The sequence below is a fragment of the Musa acuminata genome, chromosome BXJ1-6 (assembly GCF_036884655.1).
Source record: "Musa acuminata AAA Group cultivar baxijiao chromosome BXJ1-6, Cavendish_Baxijiao_AAA, whole genome shotgun sequence".
Classification (NCBI taxonomy): Eukaryota; Viridiplantae; Streptophyta; class Magnoliopsida; order Zingiberales; family Musaceae; genus Musa; species Musa acuminata.
In genome coordinates, this window is record NC_088332.1 from 11,106,731 (window position 1) to 11,133,274 (window position 26,544).

The 26,544-nt window shown below is 44.1% G+C and overlaps 2 protein-coding genes across 2 annotated transcripts; both read left to right on the forward strand.

Moving 5' to 3' along the window:
• The first annotated feature begins 8,236 nt into the window (after positions 1-8,236).
• On the forward strand, positions 8,237-9,994 carry LOC135676223 (protein BYPASS1-LIKE-like). The gene has a single exon (XM_065187164.1). It carries the CDS (start codon positions 8,505-8,507, stop codon positions 9,714-9,716), a length of 1,212 nt encoding a protein of 403 aa, XP_065043236.1. The 5' UTR covers positions 8,237-8,504; the 3' UTR covers positions 9,717-9,994.
• A 13,443-nt stretch (positions 9,995-23,437) lies between these two features.
• On the forward strand, positions 23,438-26,144 carry LOC135676226 (probable mediator of RNA polymerase II transcription subunit 26c). The gene is made up of 9 exons (XM_065187167.1): positions 23,438-24,323; positions 24,419-24,487; positions 24,594-24,676; positions 24,761-24,834; positions 24,945-25,000; positions 25,092-25,125; positions 25,216-25,337; positions 25,428-25,524; positions 25,624-26,144. The coding sequence occupies exons 1-9, from the start codon at positions 23,907-23,909 to the stop codon at positions 25,713-25,715; spliced, it is 1,044 nt and encodes a 347-aa protein (XP_065043239.1). The 5' UTR covers positions 23,438-23,906; the 3' UTR covers positions 25,716-26,144.
• The last annotated feature ends 400 nt before the right edge of the window (positions 26,145-26,544 follow it).

The following is a 26,544-nucleotide window of genomic DNA, read 5'->3' on the forward strand; positions in this document are numbered from 1 at the left end:
CTTGGATGTGATTGTCAAGTGAGCAAGCAGGTTGGATGCTTATATTTATCAAATCCACAGCATTAATCTGTGCTACGCAAAGTGAGACTTGAATGATACACCGAACATGCTTGTGATTTCAAAATGCTATCTGCAGGTGCTCGGTCTAAGGTGATACCGGGAAATCGTGGATTGGCATCTCACAAGTAGCGAAAAAAAAAAACAAAATAAGAATTTTTAAAGTCAAGTATTTGATTGTTATGCGAAAATCGTATGTATTATGTGAGAAGTGTTATATACAGCGATTGCGATTGTGTATTCCTGAAATTTTCGCTACAGGATCTCTTTATTCACGCATATCACAAGGCTACCGAAGCCAAGGAGGAGGCGCCACGACGTTCTTCAGATCGGTGCGGGATCTCTCTCTTATTTATAGAGGTGCAAGCAATTAACTCTTAATGGATCATATCCTTATTGGATATTGAATTTCTATCCAATTATCCAATTTGATCTTCTCCGTAGGATCCAAACTAGTGGCTTCATGGATATCTCATATTCACATCTCTACTCGTCGTAAAATTCATAATTTGTGTATGACCCTCTAGGCCCGATACCGAGTTGGTCGTGAGTCGATCATGTCAAAACCTCTTTTGACTCAAAACTTATTTTGATATAGTAAATTATTATCTTCATAATTCACTTGACTTATCGATTATGAATATACTATGCCACTGTATCATAATCCCCAAACAATATTGGAGATCTAATCCATCGAACATGTTTATCCTCAGTTACCATGTATCTATCGTCCTTCATCCATCTAATATTTCAAAGACTATATGTTAGGCATGGTAATGTCAGGCCTATATGAAATCCTGTCAAAGTCTCTAATCGGATTCTCCCGGAGAACTCATTCTCTCTCAATCCGAACGATCATGAATAGGGATTTTGTTTGAGTGAGCACACACGGGATATTCCTCTCGCGATACCGAGAGTGGATGATCATTTATTGACATTCAATTGCTTTCGTAAGGTTGACTATCATTTTCAAGAATCGATTGTACTAGATATAAAACTTTTAAAATTGTAAATCCAGCGTCAAAGAATGGAGTACTTATACAAGACATATTTAGTATCTCAAGTCTAAGGACCACACACACAATTGAGACTACAGAATCGATGTCTGATGTCAGTATCATTAACTATTCAACATTTCATAAGTTGATCAATCAGTGAACTCATTTTCCAATGAGTATATGCATTATATCTCTAGTGTCCTCATACGAGCAACTATGAGACCAGCCGCCTACATCATATGGACGAGTATACAATACACTAGTCTATCTGATTATCTTGATGTCTTTCTCGAGTAACCAATGATCAAGATGATTTAGGGCCTATGTTTAAAGGCGAATCGATCTCATTATTGTGATCTCATCACGATCCGATTTCCATTGCACAGATCGAATGACATCACAATATAGATATAGATAATATGTGATAAAATACCTATAATAACAAGCAAACATATTGATATTGTGTGTCATAAGTGTCATTACTCACGTAATTAGTTTGTAGGATACCTATAATTAATCAATATAACTATTTTATAATATCTATTTTTGTAAAGATAATATTTTGTTTGTGCTGCATTATGGATAAATTAGAGATGAAACTAACAAAAATAAATATATATTTATTTTGGATAAGTTTTGTTTATAGTAAGTACAAACAAATATAATTAATTATATAATTTTTTTTGATAAGGGTAAAATTATTTTAGAAATGATAAAATTTATTAGGTATTTATCTAAATCGCAAGTAGTTAATGAGTGTTTGTTCTTTTCAAGCATTCGGATAATTCAAGAAGATGAGTTTAGAGCTCCATCTTAACATTAGGAACCGACAATTTCGATTTCAACTAAGTCAAACTTTGGGACTAACAAATTGAGAGCTCCATTATAGTAAATCAAGAAATTCATGTTGACATTTTGACTTCACTTTAATATCTTAGCAAATCTGGTGAAGTTGATCGTCATTCATTTTGAACCTCGAGCGCCATCCTAACGACTTACATTTACTTTAAACCTCGATCGATCCATCTCAACATCTAAGCATATTTTTAAGGATATATATTTTTTTATAAAACACCACTAAAAGAAAAGGTTTAAGTTAATCATGAGATGTAGTTAAAACTTGACTAATTTGGATTAGAGATATACAAATATCTAAAATATCTTTAATATTCTTATAATCATAAAACAAAAATTTAGGGGGCACTCTTGTCAATCGATGAAGATTTATGCAATGATAATATGCTAAATTTTAAATTTTATAAAAATACATTATATAAATAATTTTGGAAGAATAAATACGAAAACTAATTATGTATAAATTATAAATATAAGACGCCACCGGACGACAATAAATTCGTGACTTAAGTCGCGTTATCAAGCACCCAACCCTTATAAATCAAACTTCCCGCCCATCGGAGAGCAAAGCGTTGGGTCTGCCGCCCGTCCCCTCATATCTCATTGCCACTCCCTCCTCCACGTTCTCGTTTTCCCTCCTCTTTCCGTCCGTCCTCATCGGGTCATCGCAGCAGCTCCTCGGGGTCCCTTCACGCCGATTCCTGATCCAGCACACCGTCAAGAACGAGGTGGGATCTCTGTAGAATCCAATGGTATTGGGATCGTTGTTCGGTCGTAAGGAACAGTCATTTCAATGTTGTCTTCCCATTTGTTTTGGTTGATCTTGATCTGGGTGACACTTCTTTCTTATTGCCAAACCTAGATTGGTCGGTTTTTAGGGTTGTTGTTCGTATGTTGAAATATTTAGGGTTTGTATCATAGTTTTTAATCAAGCATTATAAGGATCCCGCAAGAATTATTATGTAAAACGTATCCTCACTTTAGGAGAGGAAAAAAAAGGTGATTAAAAGGAAAACCATTCAGATTAGCATTGTGATGTAAGATGTGTTACAATAGCTTTTCGTTCACTTCGATGGTAATGGAGTAGATTGCTGGATTTATTGAATCCTTAGTCATGATAGTTCCTTCGAGCTGTGTGATACATGAATTGAGATTCCCTGTATTTTGTATCATAGTTATGGATGCCATCTTTGAGCAAATCGAAATCATAATTAATTTCTTTTATATATTTTTTGGGAATAGTATGATCCTCCAAGAATCTACCGAGAAAATTACTTGGGTCAAATGCTTAGACACCATCTCCATAACAAACAACCTCGGAACCTCTTCAAGATCAAGAGAGAAACCTACCCTCACCCAGGGCTTGATCGAGATCAACAATAGCATAGTAAGCATGCAAATCATCTCTGTTTTAGTTTTATTCAGATTTGACATTTTCCACAGTGTTTAAGGGAGTGGGGAGCAGTATAAAAAACAATAACCTGTCTAGCTGGTCAAAAATTTTTCTCAGTTTTACACAATGGATTTTATTGTGACATTGAATTCATTGGGTAGGTTACCATTTACTATCGTGATTTATGTATTTTATTCTTTAAATGATGAGTTATGACTTTTCTTGAATTGCATTATGGAAATTAATAGCTTTATTCTTGTTCGTGAAGATTTATGTCTCATTTGTTAGCGTCAAGTATCTGAACAAAAAAAGTTAATAATAGGACTATGATGTTGTTTTCTCTGCTTTTGAACTTTTATTTCTTAATTTGTGCAGGAACCAGTTCCTTTTGGTGGTTATAACCTAAGTAATTAGTTCTTAATTGTTGGTCTAGTGGGCAAATCACAGTGTTGCACTTGAAACATGAATCCTTGGAGAAATATATATAGGTTGTATCAAGTGAGGTTCATCATTTCTGGCATTCATGTCACTGTAAATAGATATAGGTTGTTTGAGTCATGTAAAGAATCCAAGTATGAATCTACTTGCCCCCGTTAGCTTTCTAACATTTTTACTTAATTACTTCTAGAACAAATTAAAGGAGTGAAAATTTCTGGATTTTGATAAAACAAAAGATGATATTCAAGTCATTTTTTCTGGCCTTTGATTTGCAGATTTATAAATTCATAATTTATTATTTTTTAAAATCTTTTTTCCCTTTTCATCTCATGATATATTTGTTGAATCTCGTTTTTTGATGATGAAACCAATTGATAATTGTTTATGTTTTAATCTACGTTTTGAGTGATGCAGGATGCTTCGATCAGGATGAGACAATTAAAATAAGAAAAATCATGTTGGGTCGGAGGAACATGTCAGAAGATTGGACGTCGGGTCGGTGGATCGGTCGACGAATCGACAGAAGGTTTCGGGCCGTGGATTCGAGCATCGGGCCAAGAAGAGCGGACATTGCGCCTAGGATATCGGAGTTGCGGAGTCAACTGACCGATTGGGCAATAGGCCGCAAGAGAGGACGATACACCGAAGAATCGATCGAAGCGTCGAGGGACCAATGACATATCGGATAACTTGATTAATATTTAGAATTAATTGTCTAGATCAAAGTATGTTTTACATGTGTAGGATTAACTACGATGGCAAGACATGGAGCAAAATGAAGTCTCGGAGTCAAGGATGCGATCACATTGAGAGTTTGAGAGTTCGTCGAAAGTTCGGACGTTCGTTGGAAGTTCTGACGGAACTAGCTGAGAAGTCTCAGAGCTTGCCAAAGAAGCTCATCGGAACTCGTTAAGAAGATCGTCGTGAAGTCAAGGAGCTTGTTGGGAGTCCGTCGGAACATTGTCGAGAGATCGTCGGAAGATCGCCGGAAGCTCGTCGGAAGAATAGACATAGGGACTTGTTTAGCTTAGCAAATGTCTTAGGATTTCATAGTTAGCACGTAATTGGGTTTGGATTTGAGCCAACCTAATTAGGGGTCAGTTAGGCCCATGTAAGAACTATGTTGGGCCCAATAAGAGACCCAAACAGTGCCCAAGAAGTCTCATCGTCGTGGAACAGTCCTCGAGAAAGACTATGTCAGGCGGTGGTACCACCAGTCTTGGCGGTTGTATTGCCCCTAGCAGGGTGCCAGGTAGTGGTACCGTCAGACCTGAGCAGTGGTACCGCCCAGGATAGTGTCAGCCAGACTGACATTGGGCGATGGTACCACCCGTGCCCGGGGAACCCAGGATAGAAAAGTTTTAGGCTCCAAGTTTTAATCAACTTGAAGCCTATAAATACCCCTCTCATCCCTGGTTAAAGCACACAAGCACAGAGAGTCTAAATGCAAAAAAACGTTGTAGAAATCACTTGAGAGATCCCTCCTTTAGCCTTAAACTTAGAATTCTGTTTAGAGAGGAGTAAGTGAGTGCTTGTAAGGGTTATCTCTTAAACCCGGTAAAAGGAGAAGAGGGGTGTAAAAGGTAATTAGCTTTCATCTATTGAAGGAAGGCCTTTAGTGGATGTCGGTGATCTCGTCGGAGGAGGAAGCCAAAAGTTGATGTAGGTCAAGATTGACCGAATCACTCCAAATCTCGGTTTGCATTTACTTTTTGCTATTTATCTTAACTGCAAACTACCTTCATTGTTTTATAACAACTACACTTTCGTATGCTTTCAATTTAAGTTAAGTTTCCGAAAACGGTTTTACGTCGGAAATGATTTTATCGTACGAAAGTTTTTAAAGACGTAGTTTTTATCGCTGTACTAATTCACCCGCCCCCCCTAGTATCGACCTTGATCCTAACAATATTTTTATTATTTGCTCTTGTTAATCTCTTTAATCATTTTGCATTATTACATTTTGTTATCAACTTGACAATATTTTTTCTGACTAATGGACCTCAGTCCCACTTTGCTACCACAAAGAACTTGTTTGAGTAATTGGGTAGATGTGAGATGGCATTTCACCATTTCAATGGTTTTCCATGATATAGGGTAGAGCATGCTTTAGGTTCTTTATGCCTCTTTATAATTACCTCATTCTGGTAGGTTTTAGCAACGGATTTGCTGCCTAATGCATTTGGTTTTCTGTGCATCAGACCAGGCTAGATGCTTAATAAGTAAACGACTGTATTTTCTCTGCTTTCTGGAGTTGTTTTTGTCTATGGTTTCCTAATATTAGGTTAGCAATTTTCCGTCATCTAATTCATGCAAGCTTGAATTCACTAATCTATTTTATTGGCATGTATATGTAATATACTTGTTCCTCTAGTCCTTCAAAATAAAATGTTAATGATTGTTTTCTGCACACAACACACACACATATGTTGTGATATTATTCCCTTTTAATTGGATTATATTTAGGTTTCTGCTGGCTAGGCTAGTCCGTTCTGCCTTCACTGGCATTTGATCGCTTCTCTGCATGCCTGACAGATAAGCATTGTTGTTTCCCATAACTTAGTAAGCATTATTTTCTTTGCTGCTAGTTAAGAAATAAAAGGGTAGCAACATATTTATGGCTCCGGATGGAGCATCCAGCAGCTTAAATGTTTTTCTCATTCTCTTTTTTTTGTGTGTCAAAATCATCCTATCAAGCTTATGCAGGCTATGCTTGTTAATGATGGCAATGGAAGGAAGTTACTTATGCAGAGAAGGGTGGGTTTGATTGACTAGAATTTAGTACCGTATAATTTTTCTCAGGCTTTTCTCTTGAACAAAACTCGAATCTTTTTTGTCATCAAAAGTTTGTCATACTTTGAACGTAAACCAGTTGAATTTGGCGAACCTACTCGTCAATAATAATGACCATTCAGTCCTCTCTGTGTATCTTGGTGTTGTATAGAGTAAAACAGACCTTTTTGACAAATTCTCATTTAGTGAGGAGAAAACTTGTTTGGTCAATGAATAAGCCTTCAGCTCTTACTAGAATCTAAATATGTTACTGTCAAACAAAGTGACCGATATGACAAACCTTTCTTTTGTACAAAGTTTACTGAAGAGTTCCCCTTGATATGTTGTTTTTGCCCGTAGTGTCGGTGTTATTGTCATGTCAGCCCAATCAAAGCAAAATTGCTAGCGGCATTTAATTGGCTGCACCTTTTCTTCGTTTAGGCTGCTGTCAGCAGGTTCCCGAGCGAGCACTCTCCACAGGATCACTTCCGGAGGTTAGTATTGCAGCATTCTACTACATTTAATTACTTTCAAATTTAGTTTCCTTCATAAGAACAATAGAAAATAACTTACTTTGCCTCCTATTAGATGGTTTATATATTTTGTTCCAGTCTGGTGAGCTGCTGGTATTTAAGGATTTGTGCTTACCACTTACGTTGAGGTCCACTGTGGCTTGAATGGTCTTATTTGCCTAGTGTCGGTTCTTCTTGTCGTGATCTGTCACACCTGCTCACCTAGCATTTTGTTTGAACCTCTAGCCTATAGTCTCGAGAACTTCTATCCGCTTGCTTTCCCTAGTCCTCAACTGTGTCAATAAGAACAAAGCCTGTTGGACTTGGACGCAAGCCTCTTGCTTTGTGCCCAATGCCGTTGTTGCTTTCCATGATCCTATTGAATCACGAGTAAGTTGCGTTCTTCGAGACCTCAGCTGCTGGTTGGTGCCCAGACCAAACTGTAAGGTTGATTAATTCATATCATTCTTCAGTAATTTTTGCAAGGTCGATTAGTTGGACCTCATATGACTTGGTGCTGATTCATGTATTATACAAGGATCAACCACCTTCTTAATATATTTTAGATGTCATTAGAGATATATGTAAATGTTTGACTTTCTGTCTGGACTATTAAGTTATCAGACGAACTAATCTAGTGGACTTCTAGTCTGAAGGATAAAGAAAACTCGGTGGTTTTGCGCACCACCATCTTCTTTGAGACGCGGGATGTTGGACCTGTTCTGAATTCTTCCGAACCGCGTGGGGTAGATGAACTACCTCAAAAGCCCTCCTATATTGCGTATGGTATTTTTGGGGCTACGGGGGCTTTTCGGTCCACGAAGTTTTATCCTTCTCAAAACATTAAATCGCGCGCGACCTCGGCCCGGTCCACATCATCCAAAGCGACAGCTGTGCGTCTCCCTGACTCCACGGCGTACGCGCGCACCGAATCAGCTGTCCGGGTAATGGATCCAGTGCGGGGTAGCTTTGAGATCCGTGGACACAGATCTCAAAGCGCAAATGACACTCGAGTCCTGCTGCTACGCGGATGCGCCGTGTCGTGCTCGCGTCTCGCCCGCGTTCCACTCGGCCACCGGCTCTTCCGTCCTCTCTCTCCGCGGTTAATTTTGGCAAACCATGTCATCTTATTTTAAGTGGGGTGCCATAGTTTAGTGAGACAGAATACGTGGCTGTCGCACTCCTTTTTCTTCTTTTTAATTTACCCCTCGTTGAGAATATTTTTGTCCGCATATTTGTTCCTTCGAGGGGAGAAGGTGAACGCCCCCTCCATTTAAGCCGCCTCCTCTCCTCTCGTCATCCGACACTGGGGGTTCCAAGCAAGCAGCCCAGCAACCATAGAACCTCGACGACCTCCGTCGGTATCCACATTACACTCGCCATCCCCAAATCTCTTCTGTTCCTCTTCCCGTCTCTGGCCTCATCCTAAAACATCTCGTGCACTGTAAGGATGAATTGAGTGGTCTGATTCCTTCGAGAATGCCAGTCTCCGTCTACCAGGGCTTCCCATCCTCCTCCTCGGTCTCCTTTGTCTTCCTTGGCCGCTCCATCCGAAGCATCCGCGCCGATTCTGTTCACCGCATGAACGCCCACCACCACATGGCCACCGCCGAGCAACAGGAGCTGTGCGCCTTCCAGCGCTGCGTCGCAGACCACTTCTTGGATCTCTCTGCCGTCGGTGCCGACGGCCTTTTGTCACTCTCCTGGGTCCGCAAGCTCCTTCACGCCTTCCTCGTGTGCCACGAGGAGTTCCGGGCGCTTCTCGTCGACCGCTGGGCGCTCATTGCCTTGCCACCCCTCGAACACCTCATCGCCGACTTCTCCGACCGGGCCGTCAAGGCCCTCGACATCTGCAATGCCGCCCGCGATGGTGTCAACCAGCTCCGCCGCTTGCTGGCCCAACTTGAGATCGTGGTTGCAGCGCTCGGCCCAGCCGCCACCTCCACGTCCCGCCGCAGAATCGGCGAGGGCCAGCTCCGCCGCTCCCGCAAGGCCCTCGGTGAAGTTGCCGTCGTGCTCGACGACAAGGACGCCGGCTCAATCCTCTCCCACAGCAACCGCTCCTTCGGCCGCAGCGGCAACGCCGACCCCTTTTCCTCGCCGAGCGGCGGCCGTCGCTCCTCCCACTTCCGCTCCACCTCCTCTACCGTGTCCCGCTCGTGGTCCGCCGCGCGGCAGCTGCAGGCCATCGGAAGCAACACGACCGCACCTCGAGGCCACGAGGTCGACGCCAGCGCCGGTCTTGCGGTGCCCATTTACACGATGACCGCTGTGCTCCTGTTTTCGATGCACTCCCTGGTGGCTGCGATCCCTTGCCGGGACCGCGGCCTCCAGGCCCACTTCTCCGTCCCGCGCACGTTTCCGTGGTCAGCGCCCATCGTATCTCTCCACATGCGGATCATGGAGGAGTCGAAGAAGAAGGATCGGAGGAACTCAGCCGGGCTGCTGAAGGAGATCCAACAGATCGAAAGGTGCACACACCAATTGAGCGAGCTGCTAGACACCATTCAGCTCCCGATGTCGGAGGAGGAGGAGAAAGAGGTGAGGCAAAGGGTGGAGGAGTTATCAGAGGTCTGCGATGCCTTGAAGGATGGGCTTGATCCGTTGGAACGTCAGGTCAGGGAGGTCTTCCTCCGGATCGTGCGCAGCCACACTGAGAGCCTCGATTGCTTGTCTCATACCGCGCAATGAAATCTCCCATTTTCGTTCCTGTGACAGGAACCGCTGCCTAATGTTGATGACATATGGGAAGGTGAAGGAATTGAAGTAGAGCAAATGCCCCTCCATTCGCACCGATAAGCAGGTGGTTGCTTTTGTATCTACCATTATATTTTGTGAAAATGATTGCGTGTTTCTGCTACTGGTAATCCTAAAAGGCTCTGCAGCAGAGTGTTAGCCTTTCTTTCCCATTTACATATCTTGGACCCTTGATGGCAATAGTCAACTAAGGAATGCTTGGGTTTTGTTTCCTTCTTCCCGAGCTTTGTGGATGTTTGGATTTAATCCCTGCGAAAATTTTGTTTGGAATGAAATTTTTTGCTTACTTGATATAAAAGAAGTATACTATACTTGCAAAGCCGTGTTGTTTTGTCTTAGTTTTTGATAGAATCTACACCTATGAATTGAGTTTTAGATTTTGCAGAATGTTGTCTCTGTCACTGATAAACTATGTAGGCCTATGACTTCTGCATAATAATAAGTCAGTCCTTTTTGAATGTGCTGTGTAGTTAACAATAACATGTCAAAGATGGTGGCTCATGACTAATAAAAATATATCTAGAACAGTGTAAGGGAGCAGTGGCCGAGATAATCTTAGTGTCACATGTGGAAGGTTCAGTTAAGAAACAGGGTCCTTTCTTCTTCAAACATTGATTGGACTTCTTGGAAACAGATATCAAGCTTTATGTGCCACACTTCTCAATCGTATGCAATTGATATGTAGCCTGTAATTCACATTGATGGTTTTTTGCCTTGCAAGACTAAGTGCTTATCTAAAAAATATTGTAAATTAAGTAGGTCTTCTGTTGTAAATTTAGCAGGTCACACTGGTATGCTGTTGTGGTTGTGCTATGCTATTGTTTTGGAAGTAATTTGATCTTGAAAATATTTGTGGTAGTTGCAAACGTTTAATATAAACACTTGAATAGGGATGATGATGCCTCTGCTCATTGCTTTCTTTACTGTTTTAGATGTACAATTGATGTAGGAGAAATAGAGAGAAAGTAAAAGAGGAGTGAGATTAGAGATTAAAGAAAGAAACAAAAAAGTATGAGATCAGATATTAGAGTGAAGATAAAAGAGAGGAGACAGATTAGAGATTAGAGATTAGAGAGGAGAGAAATATACTAGAAAGAGAGAAGATGTAATTTTTTTTATTTAAATATGAAGTAACTCATCCATCCATAAAGTCCGAGTAATCTCTTAAAAAATTAGTATGTAACATAGAAATCTAAAATATGATTTCTAGGATATCTAAACAATAAATGATTATATTTAATATAAGAGTGTCTTTAATACAAAAGTAGTCTTTAGATCAAAATATTTTTAAATTTTAAACATAACTCTTAAAATTTTTAGACCAATTAATTGATAGTTTTTTGTTAATTGTTTTACTTAGAATAATTTTTTTTGAAATCTTTTGTAAAGTTATATGATTTTTCATCATTCTTTTCTAGTAAAAATGAATTCTAACTCTGAAGAGTGATAAGTAAGGTATTTGTCTAGTTCTTTTAAAGTAATCTAAGTGACATTTGAATATGATCATGCTATTTGACAAAAAAAAAAAAGTGTTAAGTAATGCTAATAGTAGACATAATAAGATGGTTGTGAAGAATGACTTTTATATTATCCTTGTCTAATGGGATAATCTTTGGGAGAACTGTCATCTACAGAAACATCGGTAAATAAAAGAGGGTCAAAAATTTCATGACATAGAGTTAAATCCTTCACATTAAAAATTAAATTAATATTTAAGTCGGAAGACAAATGGAGTATATATGCATTAGATCTTAATTTTTAAATTAATATTTAAGTCGGAAGACAAAGTGTTAAGCATGTAATTTTTTGAATGAGTTTTTAGAGATATAGAACCAAGACATAATCACCAACTTGAAAATTCTTGACTTGTATATTAGCAGCAAGTTTGTAATTTTCATTATTTAGGATAATTTTATGTAATTTCAATATGTAAATCATGAATATGTTGAGCGAAGGAGTGGATTGGTTCTTAGGCATAATAGTTAAGTAGAATACGTGTAAGGTCAATGGCATGTTGGATTTTCTGTAAGGATGATAACTCATTAGTAATTTCGAGGGTATGATATTAGAAAATTTATTTAATAATAATTTAATCTTATGAGTTAGGTTAGGAATAGTGCAAGCACTAAAATTTTTTTTAGCAATGATGGTCATATAAAATTTATTATCTAGGCTCCTTATTTCAAAAGATTTAAGATCCAGTAAACGGAGTCTTGGTGATTGGGGTTTGTAGAAGAGATTTAAGAGTTCTTATTTTTTTAATAGTTTTATTGGTTGTAAAATAATATTTTTCTCTTTGTATTGAAAGACATAATGTGACAACTATTATGACAATAATGATACTGAAACGGAGATAGAATTAATAGTTGAATGAGTTGGATGATTAACGGTTGGTTTAGGATTATTACTAACAGTAGAGATTTTGGTTTGATAAAGTTACTTGCGACAGATTGAAAAATAGTTTTATTGTCGAGAGATTGAGAAAATACTTGACGAATTGGATAAAGTTTGATGCACTTTTTAATCTCAATGGTTTGTCGGGATGATACGTCCATGGTATCGAAAAAACTAAGAGAGACTTCTTGTTGGATGTCAAACCTCAACCCATTAATAAATATTTAGACAGTAATGATTTGATCCTCTTCTATTTCATATGTAAAGAAAAGTTTCTCAAATTGGGCTAAATACTTTGTTATATTAGAATTCAACTATTTAAGGTTTAATAATTATTCAACCAATTAGCTTCCAAAGTAGGTTGATAAATATATTTTCTTAAGTTTTTATTTTATTACTTTAATATCATTATTGTCATAATAGAGTGATGAGAGATTCTAGATAGTGTTCAAGATTATGTTGGATATATTGTTAGTATTTTTGCTATCTAACCAATCAACAACAAATATATTTGGGTCAAACCAATCATCAAAGTTTAACACATTCTCTTCTCTTTTGACTCTTCTAGTCATTTCTCGAATATTGTTAGCAAATTAAACCTATTGGCTAATTACTCGAGTTTGTTGATTTTTAATAGGTTCTATAAATTTATCAAAAGCTTGGTAATAAGAAATTATTAGAGCATGATTGTGAATATGTCATATGAGTAGACCTAAGATTTGTTTGAACTAAGGCTTGAAGAGTAGGTAAAATTTCTTAATTTGAAGCTATGTGATGAGGATAGTAATTACGATAAGACCCGGCTGACATCGACCGCGCCTCACACTTCGATCGGCAGGACGGTACCCGGTCAAACGGACTAGAACATAGCCCAAGGCGCATTAACACCCGCTCATGCTCGGCTCTTCACGCCATGCCAAACTAATGTCAGACGCCACCATCTGCCCCTACAAGCGGGCACATCAAACAGCAGCAAGCTCCCCTATAAATACCCTCGCACTCTGAACGAGCAAGGGGACCGGACGGACGACGAAGGAGAGAACACACCAGGGAGACACCTCAAACTCTTCTACTCTTTTCTACCCCCTCCACCATCTACTGACTCGATCGTCGGAGAAGTCGGATCGCGTCTCCCGACCGACCTGTGTGCAGGACCGCAAACGGAGCGCGCGCCCAGCCGAGGAGCCCCCTCCGGCGGAGTCGGCCGACCCCCGTCCCCATCGGACCGCCGCAGTCGACCACCTTGGCGAACCCGAAGGCCGCACCGGGAAGATCCCGCCTTCCGGACCCGAACCGAGCCGCGTCGGCCTCGAGGCCACAGCATAAAGTTGTTTACACTAACAGATTGGTGCTAGAAGGAGGGCCCGGAATGTCGGGTCATCACCCGAGCGACTCAGCCAAGCAAACCTCAGGGCGGCTTGCCCACCTGAGTTGTATCCCCCGGCCGCAGCCCGCCTGCGCCGAGCTCCTCGACCATAGACTGCCGAGCCCACCTCAGGGCGCCTTGCCCACCTGAGTTGCGTCCCTCAACCGCAACCCGCCTGCGCCGAGCTCCTTAGCCACAGACTGCCGAGCAAACCTCAGGGCGGCCTGCCCACCTGAGTTGCATCCCTCGGTCGCAGCCCGCCTACGCCGAGCTCCTCAGCCACGGACTGCCGAGCCCACCTAAGGGCGGCTTGCCCACCTGAGTTGCATCCCTCGGCCGTAGCCCACCTGCGCCGAGCTCCTCGGCCACAGACTACCGAGCAAACCTCAGGGCGGCCTACCCACCTGAGTTGCATCCCTCGACCGCAGCCCGCCTGCGCCGAGCTCCTCGGCCATGGACTGTCGAGCCCACCTCAGGGCGGCTTGCCCACTTGAGTTACATCCCCCGGCCGTAGTGTCACGGACTTAGCTGGTTTTGCCTAAGTCGTGCGGCACCCTTGCGTGTCCGTCCGCAAACGTTAGCCTCCCCGAAGCCTCCCATTGTCCCTTAGGACCACCAAAAGAGAGAACGGGTTAGAGAGAACGCCTCAATCGGGATCCACAAGCAAACATCTCCGAAAAACACTTCATAGACAATGCAAATTACAAACAGACTTTACAAGCTCTGAACAGTGGCACAACAAAGGGTAAAATGGTTCATTACAGACCGAAAATCTCTCGCACGTGTCCACATGACACAACCTTTATTTACAAGCCTAAAGAGGCCACAAACCCAACTAAAATGGGACTATTAAGCCTTCGGCCGCCCCTCTACATTCTGTACAAGGCATAACATGCCAAAAGACACGGACATACATGAGCATTACATCAAACATCTTGTTTAGAAGTTTGTCCGTGACATTCTCCCCCACTTAGTCCTTCGACGTCCTCGTTGAAGCCTTTGTCGACACTGCAACTCCTCGCCTTTGCTGAGTCTTCAATCTTCTGCTCTAGCTACAATGCGCCTCTTGGCTCCTAGCTGCTCTCCGTTGTTGTTTTTGAGTAGTCGAACCTTTGATCCGCCATGCTGCTGCAACTCACCAATGACTCTGACTCTAGTGTGGGGTTGGCTGAGTTGTGTTGATCATTGTTGATTCCTACGGATCCCCCAGATGAAGGAAAAGACCATCCTTATTACGCCAGTCTCTCAAATTCCACATGCTGCTTGAACTGGGTGGATGCTTGTTGGAGCTTTAACGAGCATCGTCTCGCAAACTTTTGAAGTTTTTGGATCCTTCCTCCACAAAATTTGCTCATTGACTCTTCTTTCACTTAGTTGTCACATCCAAGTAGGTTCGCATCACTTCCGTTTTCGATTGGCATTTCGTTGGGAAATGAAGCGGACAATCTACTTTCAGTAGCACTGATCACCGTTGGTGAGGATTTGACAACTATTGTCTTCCATTATCTTCGAAGGGTCTTTGAACTTGTGCAGAGCTCCTCTGCTGGATAGATAAGAGAATTGGGGTACTCGGTTTCGCCCATTCTCTTAAGAGTTGAGAAGGCAAAGGTTACTTGACTTCGCCCGCCTCCTCGAGGTTGTACTTCATGCATCGAGCTGGTTACTGGCCTTCGCCTGCTCTTTGCTCACACTAATGAAGCACTTGAAGTGTTTGCACTCCTTGCGTTGAGTTAGCTACTGTGATTCACCTTCTCAATGCCATCGAACTTCTGGAATGCGGGAAGTTTTCACCCCAACTTGGAGTAATTCTCTGATAGATGAGGTCGCCTCTGGGATTGTACCGTCTTCTCCATCAACCCTGCCGCCTACTCCACTGAGTAGCAAAGGTATAGCACCATGTACTGCTTGCTTCGTTCCTTGGTCGTGCACTCTTGCATGACCCGAAGTCCTTCACTTACGGCTATCTTGATGAGAAACTTATTGACACCGGTCTTACGAAGTTCTTCGGCCTCTGCCCTTCAGCCTTGTCTCGGTACTTGGAGATTGCCTCTGCATGCTCCACCTCCTCGGCCCCTTTCACGACCAAGCGCTCTCCCTCCATGAGAGCAAGGGATCAATGACTTTCACGGAAGTCCCGCCTCTGCGGTACCATGGCGCTGCCATGCCCATGGCCCTACTATCCGTTGCCTTGCATCTGCATCCCTTTTCTTCACGATCAGTAGATATGTCTCCGTGGCACTCCTCTGAGTCCACCTCCATTCTAATTGATGCTTGATTTTGGGTAGCTAAGTCCCTCTGGACTTGTCGTCGCTTCCTCGCCCTTTTCGACCCCCTGCTTCAACACATCTGTGTTCTCCAAGCAGCTCTCCTTTGGTCGATGGAAAGACAGACTGCAACTCCCATGCATGGCCTCTGCCATCGCATTATAGGGTCTGCACCGATTCTGTTCTCTTTAGCTTCCTTGGTGGCAACGTTCGCTTACTCGACCTTGTCCTCTGACTTGTCGGGCTCCCTTAAGCGAATATGTGCTCTGGAGCAGTCCAACTCTCCAGCTGCTTCGATCATACCTCTGCATGATCAAGTCCCTCCCATGGAACTCATTGGTACTTGCATTCGAACTTTTCCCTTAGTGGAACACAACCCCCATATGCGGATGACCAAGGTTTTCATCCGATGCAAAATTCGATGAACGCCCGGAAGACCCGCCTCTGCGGTACCATGGCCTTCACTCCTTGAATCCATAGCCCTTCTTGCCGTCGTGTTGTTCACCGAAGTGGAGCTCCCAGTAGCTCTCGATCATACCTCCATATGATCTCATCCCTCACGGGACTATGTCGTATGTATCGCATTGCCACGAACTGTTCCACCACGATCCGCTGCACCAAGTCGCCTCTTGGTGACATCTCCATTGCATTCTGATCCTTGTGGAATAAACTCGAATTGTGAACCCTCCATGTGCGACCTCTGCCAATACATCATAGGGTCTCTTCCACCTTCGATTTTGTTCGCTCCTTTGGCAATCGACCTTCATCCACCCACTCTTGGGTCACACCTAGATGAAGCACCGCTCTAGGACAGTCCGTCGCCTAGTAGCTCCCGAAGTCCACTGACTTCACTGTAGTTTGTGCACCATTGTCTGGATCCTGGGCCTCTGCCCCTACCAGCACAATCTCCGCTGCGCACCGCTTCCCTCATGGCAACTTGAATGACAACACTGTGGCATATTCTTCAAGAGTACCCGCCTCTGCGTCCTCTTGCCCCGAGCTAAGGCCTTCTGAACTCAACTTCGCCTCCGCAAATTGAGTCGCCTTAGTTCCTCCATCAAATGCTCCTCCGAGATAAGGTGCATGTGCCCCGAAGCTCCCTTCGTCTTTGGCACCATGCAAGATGAGTCCGCTCTGTCAGAATGAAGGACCCATGGAACAACATGATTCTACTCCTGGCTCTGCAAGAGTTCATGTCCTTGACCTCTGTCTAGGGAAAGTACTGTGCCTCTGCTCCATGTTCCAACTTCTATGCTGGCTCCCTTCATGCGGCTTGGGTACTTCGCCAAGTTACACCCAAGTTGCTCCGCTCCTCGTTTTTGCATTGAGTCGATGGTGGCCCTCGCGCCCACCATTCCACGGGTCAGCCCTCCCTTGAGTCCGATCTCCATATCGACTCCAAGTGTGCCTCCATTTGAGTTGCTTTGGGTCGCTCCCCCACTTGATCTCACAATGCATCCACCAATGCATTCTCTCGAGCGAGATCATGCGATGACTCCTCGCCGCTTGCTCGGTCCATTGAGCTTCATGGAGTTGTTGTTTGTTGAGGTACTCCTCCTCAACATGTGCGGTCTGTCGCACATGATTCTCCCTCTGGAGAGCCGGGACTTATCCCTCCTGGATAACTGTCCCATTGGATCAACATCTCTCTTCGTTTCGGAGACCACCATCCCCTTGGACTACTCCGATCTGCTGAACAAACTGTGCATTGTTCTGCCTCCTGCAAACGCACTTGCTAGATTGCGACTCCCCGTCAATACAGTCCCCGTTGCACCCCTCAAGGCCTAGCAACATACTGAACTCATTGCACACTTCAGCCTTCTACGGACGTATCCTTCACATGCCGAAGAGAAAGTTTCAATGCTCCATGGCGCCGAGTTTCGGTCGCCTTGGGATGGCCACGAACATTCCATCGTCCGCATACAAGCCCATGCATGAGTACCAAATTCTTCGAGTTAGCTATTCCCCTCACCTCTGTGAGCTTTGCATAACTCTTTTGGTCGTTGAGTAACTCATTCCACCTTGCATGGTCTCATTCTTGCCAAGCGCTTCGCTTGCCTAGAGCACCATCAAGTATAGTTGTCAACGTTGAGCCGTAGCTCAAACTCAGCCATTCCAACCTTTGTGCGCTCCACATTCTTCCAAGCTTGTCTGTTCTCGTGGTGCCTCTTGCGCGAAGGGTTGGTCATTCCTCTGAATGCCAATCTCAGATGCCCGCTCCTCCGAGCGACTCCTTTTCCCTACATCTCCATGCCCGTTTCCCCCAAACGGTCGCGCGTGTGCTGACTGCCCTCAACGCAGCCCCGCTAGGTCCCCCACGTTTGCATGCTAAGTGTTTCTATGAGTGCTTGTCCCGCTCTGATACCATCTGTCACCGTCTTAGCTGGTTTTGCCTAAGTCGTGCGGCACCCTTGCGTGTCCGTCCGCAAAGGTCAGCCTCCCCGAAGCCTCCCATTGTCCCTTAGGACCACCAAAAGAGAGAACGGGTTAGAGAGAACGCCTCAATCGGGATCCACAAGCAAACATCTCTGAAAAACACTTCATAGACAATGCAAATTACAAACAGATTTTACAAGCTCTGAACAGTGGCACAACAAAGGGTAAAATGGTCCATTACAGACCGAAAATCTCTCGCACGTGTCCACATGACACAACTTTTATTTACAAGCCTAAAGAGGCCACCAACCCAACTAAAATGGGACTATTAAGCCTTCGGCCGCCCCTCTACATTCTGTACAAGGCATAACATGCCAAAAGACACGGACATACATGAGCATTACATCAAACATCTTGTTTAGAAGTTTGTCCGTGACAGTAGCCCGCCTGCGCCGAGCTCCTCGGCCATGGACTACCGAGCCCACCTCAGGGCGGCTTGCCCACCTGAGTTGCATCCCCCGATCGTAGCCCGCCTACGCCGAGCTCCTCGGCCATGGACTGCCGAGCCAACCTCAGGGCGGCTTGCCCACCTGAGTTGCATCCCTCGGCTGCAACCCGCCTGCGCCGAGCTCTTTGGCCATGGACTGCCGAGCCCACCTCAGGGCGGCTTGCCCACCTGAGTTGCATCCCCCGGCCGCAACCCGCCTGCGCCGAGCTCCTTAGCCATGGACTGCCGAGCTAACCTCAGGGCGGCTTGCCCACCTGAGTTGCATCCCTCGGTCGCAGCTCGCCTGCGCCGAGCTCTTCGGCCATGGACTGCCGAGCCCACCTCAGGGCGGCTTGCCCGCATGCGTCGTGCTACTCGGCCGCATGTTGCCCGAGACCACACCTGCAAGGCCTGCCCGCATGCGTCGTGCTACTCGACCGCATGATTTCCGAGACCACACCTGTGCGGCCTGCCCGCTTGTGTCGTGCTCCTCGAATCATGCCCCCGAGACACACCTGCGCGGCCAGCCCACCTGCGTCGTGTTCCTCAGCTTCATGCCCCTGAGACACACCTGCGCGGCCAGCCCGCCTGCGTCGTGCTCCTCGGCTTCATGCCCCCGAGACACACCTGCGCGGCCAGCCCGCCTGCGTCGTGCTCCTTTGCCCCATGCTTCCCGAGACACACTTGCGCGGCCAACCCGCTTGCGTCGTGCTTCTCGGCCCCACACTCCCCGAGACACACCTGCGCGGCCAGCCCGCCTACGTCGTGCTCCTCGGCTCTATGCTTCCCGAGACACATCTGCGCGGCCAGCCCGCCTACGTCGTGCTCCACGGCACCATGTTCCCTGACACAGCGCCTGCGCGACCACCATGTCTGAAAGCTGAAGTCATGCCTCGGACTCCCGTTACAACGATCGACGCATAACTTATTTCCAGGGGGGAATATGATGAGGATAGTAATTACAATAAGACCCGGCTGATGTCGACCGCGCCTCACACCTCGATCGGTGCGACGGTACCCGGTCAAACGGACCATAACACAGCTCGAGGCGCATTAACACCCACTCAGGCTCGGCTCTTCACGCCACGCCAAACCAATGTCAGACGCCACCATCTGCCCCTGCAAGCGGGCACATCATACAGCAGCAAACTCCCCTATAAATACCCTCGCACTCTGAACGAGCAAGGGGACCGGACGGACGACGGAGGAGAGAACACACCAGGGAGACACCTCAAACTCTTCTACTCTTTTCTACCCCCTCCACCATCTACTGACTCGATCGTCGGAGGGGTCGGGTCGCGTCTCCCGACTCGACCTGTGTGCAGGACCGCAAACGGAGCGCGCGCCCAGCCGAGGAGCCCCCTTCAGCGGAGTCGACCGACCCCCGTCCCCATCGGACCGCCGCAGTCGACCACCTTGGCGAACCCGAGGGCCGCACCGGGAAGATCCCGCCTTCCGGACCCGAACCGAGCCGTGTCGACCCCGAGGCTACGGCATAAAGTTGTTTACACTAACCGTATGGATCATGGAGAATGGACATATTACCTAACCGACTCATCAACCTCTTAGGACTTGGGTCATATAGTCATATAATTGATTCAATATTATGTGAGGATTTGCTAGCTTAGTTATAAAGGTGTCTACCTTAGTTAGTTTAAGGATTTATCAGTATTGATTTAATTTTCACTTCATCGAGTCATGATTTTAACTAATGCTATTGACAAATTATCTCTTGGTAACGAGGTTATTAATTATTGCATTGCACAAGTTAGAAATATAATATTTTAAATAATTATCACTTTTTCTCTCACTTTTTGTTTTGATTATTTTTAAGGTTTTAAATTTAGTGATACTATAGTTGTTGCCAAAAGAAGAGAGAGGATGATAAATAAAAAAAAAAAGGGAGAGAGAAGCGATGAAAATCATGATCTATTAAAATATATAAATTTTTTGATAAAAAATATTAGTAAAATTTTTAAAAATTTATCTGACAATAAGAGCTATGAGGTCCACCAATTCTGTAGGGACAATCGTCCTAAAGTTCATTGCTATTGTTCCATAAGTCTGTAGAGATATAAGGTTCCATAAGTAACATTGCTATTGAATGAAGCTATTAGTTGGGACCCGATGAGGTACATGATAGGTTTTTTTTGATAGGCTCTAATACTTAAGAACAAATAGAGAAAAAAAGAATGAAAAAAAAAGAAAAAAAAGCATGAGATTAGATATTAAAGTTTTGAGAAAAAGAGAAATGAAATTAGAGAAGAGAAGAGAAATATGAAGTAAGTTTTTTTTTTATATGCTCCTGGGGTTTAGGGGTTTTATAATGAATGAAGGTAATAATTTAAAATTTAAAATACTAAAATATATAAATAAATAAATAAATAATAAATGAGTGTACTTAACATAAGAATCCACTTAATATAAAAGGAGTTCTTGTAAATACTAAAATATTTTTCAATCTTCAACATTACTTTTAGAATTTTTAAGTCAACTAATTAATAATTTTTTATTAATTTTTTTTAAAATTTATAAAACTTTGGTTAATACATCAATTTGACATAAGCATCAATGTTCATAGCTTCTTTCTTTACTGCTCTTGTTTGTGCCGAGTCTACATCAAGAATTGTCATATTGTGGCACGAGGACATATAATGATAACTTCATTTTTCTTGTTTTCTTACATGTTGTGGATCCCATAAAATGGCATCGAAGTCATATATGTGCACAATCAAATTGCTCTAATCTCTGACAATGAGTTGTAAGTTCAAGAGCTCCCTCCCCCTTATCCTTTACTATGGTTATTTAAGGCCAAGTCATGTGATTTACTTTGCACTTCTCTGTGTTAATGACCTATCACTAACATTACTTTGTAGTTAAAACGGGTGCTTGAATATGATAAATAACATATTTTTAACTGTATATTTATACATTCTTTAAATGATGTTGCTTGAATATGGAGACCAGGATTACACTGAGTTCAAAAATCAAATGGGCTGAGCTATGATTGGCTGCTATGGTCCAAATTTACCATTTGTGGACTTTTTAACCTCAAAATCTACTATTTGTAACCTTAAATGGGCTTGTAATTTGGACATCTTTCATTTTGCTGTGATTTTTGGAGCCAACCAAGATTTATTTTCAAGTTTATCTTAGGTTAAGATGGCATCCGAATATAAAATATTTGAGTTAAAATCTTCTAGGAATTATGTTAGTCTATAAGATACATGTTCTTTAGTCAATAGGATATGTGTGTAACCGTTATTATTAAATATTTAATTTAATAATAATATAATTATTCTTATTATGATTCATAATTCATTATCATGAATTTCTTCATTTATTATGATTTAAATGATTTCAGTTTTTTATTTTTTATGCATGAAATCGTTATTATTAAATTGAATATTTAATATCATTAAAGTTCTTAATTATGGTCCAAACATTACAAATTTGAATTAATTCTTGAACGTTATGATTTGGTGATGATAAATGTTCTCGATGGGAGAACATCTATATATATGAGAATTTTGGTCTCTAGGCTCAATCATCTCTTTGAAGCGAAAGGTTTTCCTACATCATCTAAAGCGAGAGTTCTGAGCCTATGTAGAAATTCTTGATGATAATGGTTGGAGGTACGTTATTTTGTTTCCGTATCAATTTTTATTGTGTTTTTATTATAATAATTTAGAAACACAAGTTGGTTTCAGTGATTTCTTACAATATGACCTTTGGGTTGAGACGGTGGTTAATGTCTTGAATAACTGAGGTCACGAAGTTGTGTGCTACATCACAAAGTCGATCTTTTTGCTAGCAATGTCCGACTATAGGTTCTAGCTCTATATGACATATTAGTCGAATGGTGTCTACATATTAGCTAGATGAAGATGATGTGTTAGCCCGGTGTCGATTAGATAAGGTTGTTAGGTTGACAATTGTCTATTAGTCATATTTTTCCTATCGTTTGCTTACTTATACGGACATATGAAGTATGATCGAGGTTAGATATTTGATATATCTAATATCAAATATCCAGTTCGCGACTGCCGCATAAGGAAGGTATGACACTTGTGGCATACGGAGACATGCCGATGACTCGACTCGCCTCGCCTCGCCTCGCCTCGCCTGTCACCCTTCTATTCTTTGCAGATAGGGCTACTGCAAACGAAGCTGGACCAGACAGCATATTCCATCAAACTTGCTCCCATCCCATCCAGATAGCAAGCCGTCGCATTCAGATGCACAGCCTTCCGCATATATGCCACGTTCAATGGATTCCCACCACAACCCCAAAATCGATCCAAAGAGCAGCGCACACACCCGTGTCCTCCTCGTTGCAGTGACCGTATGCCCGCTATGTGTTCGACGTAATTCGTCTCGTACGATCCGACGCCTTCGCCTGCAGCGCCCCCACACGCGCCCGCCCGCCCGCCAGCCATGACGACCGACCACCGTTGAGGCGAGGCGTTGGATCGATGCAGGCGCTAGCTGTCGCACCGTGGGCTCGGGATCACGCGCTCCCAACAGATGTGTGCAAGCTAATACTCCTCCCACTGCTTTCACTGTGCACGCTTTAGGCGTCACACCATGTGGTGGCGATGGTGTCATGTCTCGGAGTCTCACGGCAAGGAGAAGTCACACTCTTCACATGTGGGGCCACAGTCCAAGCCAATCCTGACTCAGGTACGCCGCGACGGTGCGTCGGAAACGTCTTTTTAGTTGTTTCTTATCCTTAAAACCGAAAATACGAACAAAGAATAAATCATACCCGTTTGCCTTACCCGTCGCCGGGCACTTGGACGATGGTATGTGAGGCTAGGCAAAGCGGCATGCTGTGGGCCCGGCGATGGCCCAGTTCGCTGCCTCCAATCATGGGATGAACCGGGACGGGCCGAAAGCGGGTATATTCCTTACAAGAAGGAAAAGGAAACTCCAGAGAGAATTAGAGGCTCCTCGGTGTTCCTCCTCCTCCTCAACATGGAATCCTCTGTTCCCTTCCCTTCCTTTTCGCGATTCTCGTTCGAGTTCCGTTAGATTTGGCTGGATTCGAGTCCCGGGAAGCTCAAAGATCGACGGATCGCTCTTCTACCGAATGCAGCGATTGGTCTCGTGGTGTTTAAAGTGAAACGGAGCAATGTTGATGGCGATGATGAGAGGATTTAGGAGTCGGATCCCAGCGCGGATTTGAGGCCAGGGGTTTCTCGCTCGCGACGGGAGGAGTGAATCGATCTGAGGCGATGGAGGCGGAGGACCTAAGGAGGTGGATGCGGGACGCCGGGGTGGATCTTTGGGCCTTGATCGACACCGCCATCTCGGTGGCCGCGGCGGAGCACCGGCAGGAGCTCCGCGCACGGAGGGATGGGATCGTGCAGCGGCTCTACGCTGCGGGAGACGCCGGGCGGTGCAGGAACTGCGGGTCGTCCGGCGGCGGCTCCGTGGTGCCGCGGCGGGAGGAGGCGAAGGGGAGCAGCAGCTCGGCGGAGAAGAGGGCGGCGGTGGGGGCGGCATCCTCGCCGTCGCCTGAGTCGATGCATAGGACGGCGGCGGCGGCCGAGGAGGAAGAGCAGGATGATCAGAGGACCTATGGCCGTTCGATCGACGAAGAGCAGAGCAAAATCCGGGGCATCAAACGGTTTTTGGACGACCCCGATCAGGTCTGTCGCTTTGCTGCCTTCTCACAAAAACCCCGTCTTTGATTCCTCCCAACACTTGTATTGTTCTTGGAGTTACATCTTGTTTGGTGGAACAGTCGGAAGATTCTTTGGTTAGGCTGCTGCAGAACCTTGCGGACATGGATATCACATTCAGAGCTCTCAAGGTGATGCATTTCATCCAAAAAACGGCTTTTTCTCAGCTGAAAGATACCTCTTTTTCTTCTGATGACTCCAAACAAAGTTGATATTTTTCTGCTGATTACTCTGCAGGAAACTGATATCGGAAGGCATGTGAATGGTCTTCGGAAGCATCCCTCTAGTGAGGTCCGGCGATTGGTGAAGCAACTTGTCAGGTGATGAACCGACGAATCGAATTGATTTCTGTTAGCTCGAGTAAGAAAGAAAGCATCGGATTCTCATCTCTATTTGATGCACAGGAAGTGGAAAGATCTCGTGGACGAGTGGGTGACATCGAATTCCGCATGCGACACCGCGTCTCCAGCAATCATCAGTAAACAACCATATCCGATCAAAACAACCCAAGAAGAAGAAAAAGAAACTCTTTTTGTTTTCGCCTTATCATTCCAAATGCATCTAATTGACGAAAAGCTTGTGTTGCAGCTGATGGAGACTCGCCACAGCAGATCTCCGGAAAGAACAACCAGAACGGGCACCACGTATGAGCTTCCCACTTCTTCCATGTAATCGCTGATCGATCGAGTTCTTCTTTTATTCTCACTGGCTAGCTAATTCTTGTTCCATTGCCAGGTTCCAGAATTCGGATACTCACCGAATCCACACGGTACGTGACGGAAATAAGTAAAAGTAAATTAGATCTATGTTTCCGCTAGTTTCTTCATTATAAAGAACACCAAACGTCGATTCGAAGCAGCTGGCTACTTGAGCTCCGAGAGGAATAGCTCGGAGTCCGTAGAACCAAAGGCGAAGTCCGCCATTAATCCGACGAAGACCAACAACACCTCCACCCACGCCCCATCTTCTGCTTCTCCAGCTGTAAAGAATCCACCATCCTTTTTTCCCTTTCTCATTCTCAGTCAAACTCTTCCAAATTTTTCGTCACTAATCTATGTCTCTCCTTATCAGCACAAGGTGAAGGAACACAAGGACAGCTTGCTGGACCCGGAGAGGCTCGCTTCGGCGAGAAAAAGACTCCATGAGAACTACCAGGAAGCTCAAAATGGTAACTCTTTTGCCCTCCCAAACATTGTTTCTTAGAGAACGGAAAGAATAGATCGGTTCTGATGGCTTGAGTTGTGGTGTTGTTCGGATCGGCTGGAAGCTAAAAAGCAGCGGACGATCCAGGTGATGGATATCCACCAGATCCCAAAGCCCAAGATCCCCCGGAAGGGCGGCTCCATGTGGAAGCACTGACGCCAACCAGCTTTTACCTCCCAGTGGCTGTAAACTTCCCGTCTAATTTCCTATGGAGTTTTTGGATTGCCATTTACTCTCTCGTTATACATATAGGAAGCACTGCAAGGAATGCTTTTTCCTGTGCATGAGTGGGGATGGAAAAAGTCTGCTGTCTTTTGTTGAATTGTATATTACTTGGAAAGACAGATGGTCGGAAAAAATGTGAGACTTTGGTTGGCTGCATCATCGCAACGTGGTTGGAAAGGGGAAGTCCACGTCGACTTATCCTTTCTGCCTTGCGAGAATCTTTGCTGTGCCCTTCAGGCCCAGAAGTGGGACGCACCGTCGCCTTTGGGAACTTATTGGGTTCAATCATCTTAGTAATGATTACATTATCAATATCTTCAAAAATAATTATTATCGATTTTAATATTTAGGAACTTTAAATGAGCGTCAAATCTTTTTTATACGCTTTATATATATATGTTAACTCCCGCTTAAATATTTTGGTTCGTCGTTGAGGATCAAAATGGAGTTATTGGCCAGTTGGCTCATCAGACTCGGGTCATGACATTTGATATCAGAGCCGACCTAACATTTGGGCATGCCTCACATGCACTATGCTAGGGTTTGATCTGAGTTGAGTTATGTTGGGGCAACTATCGGCCAATCACCATTCTGTCAGGCTATTCGGTTGTCATATTTATCTTTGAATTTGACAGTAATCGATTAATCATCAAATAAAATCATGCTTGAAACGAACATGACCCAAAATCATGGTCGATTGTGATGACTGATGCAATATCTGAGATCGAACCTAAACGTGCTGAACTCTCGTGATTCCAAA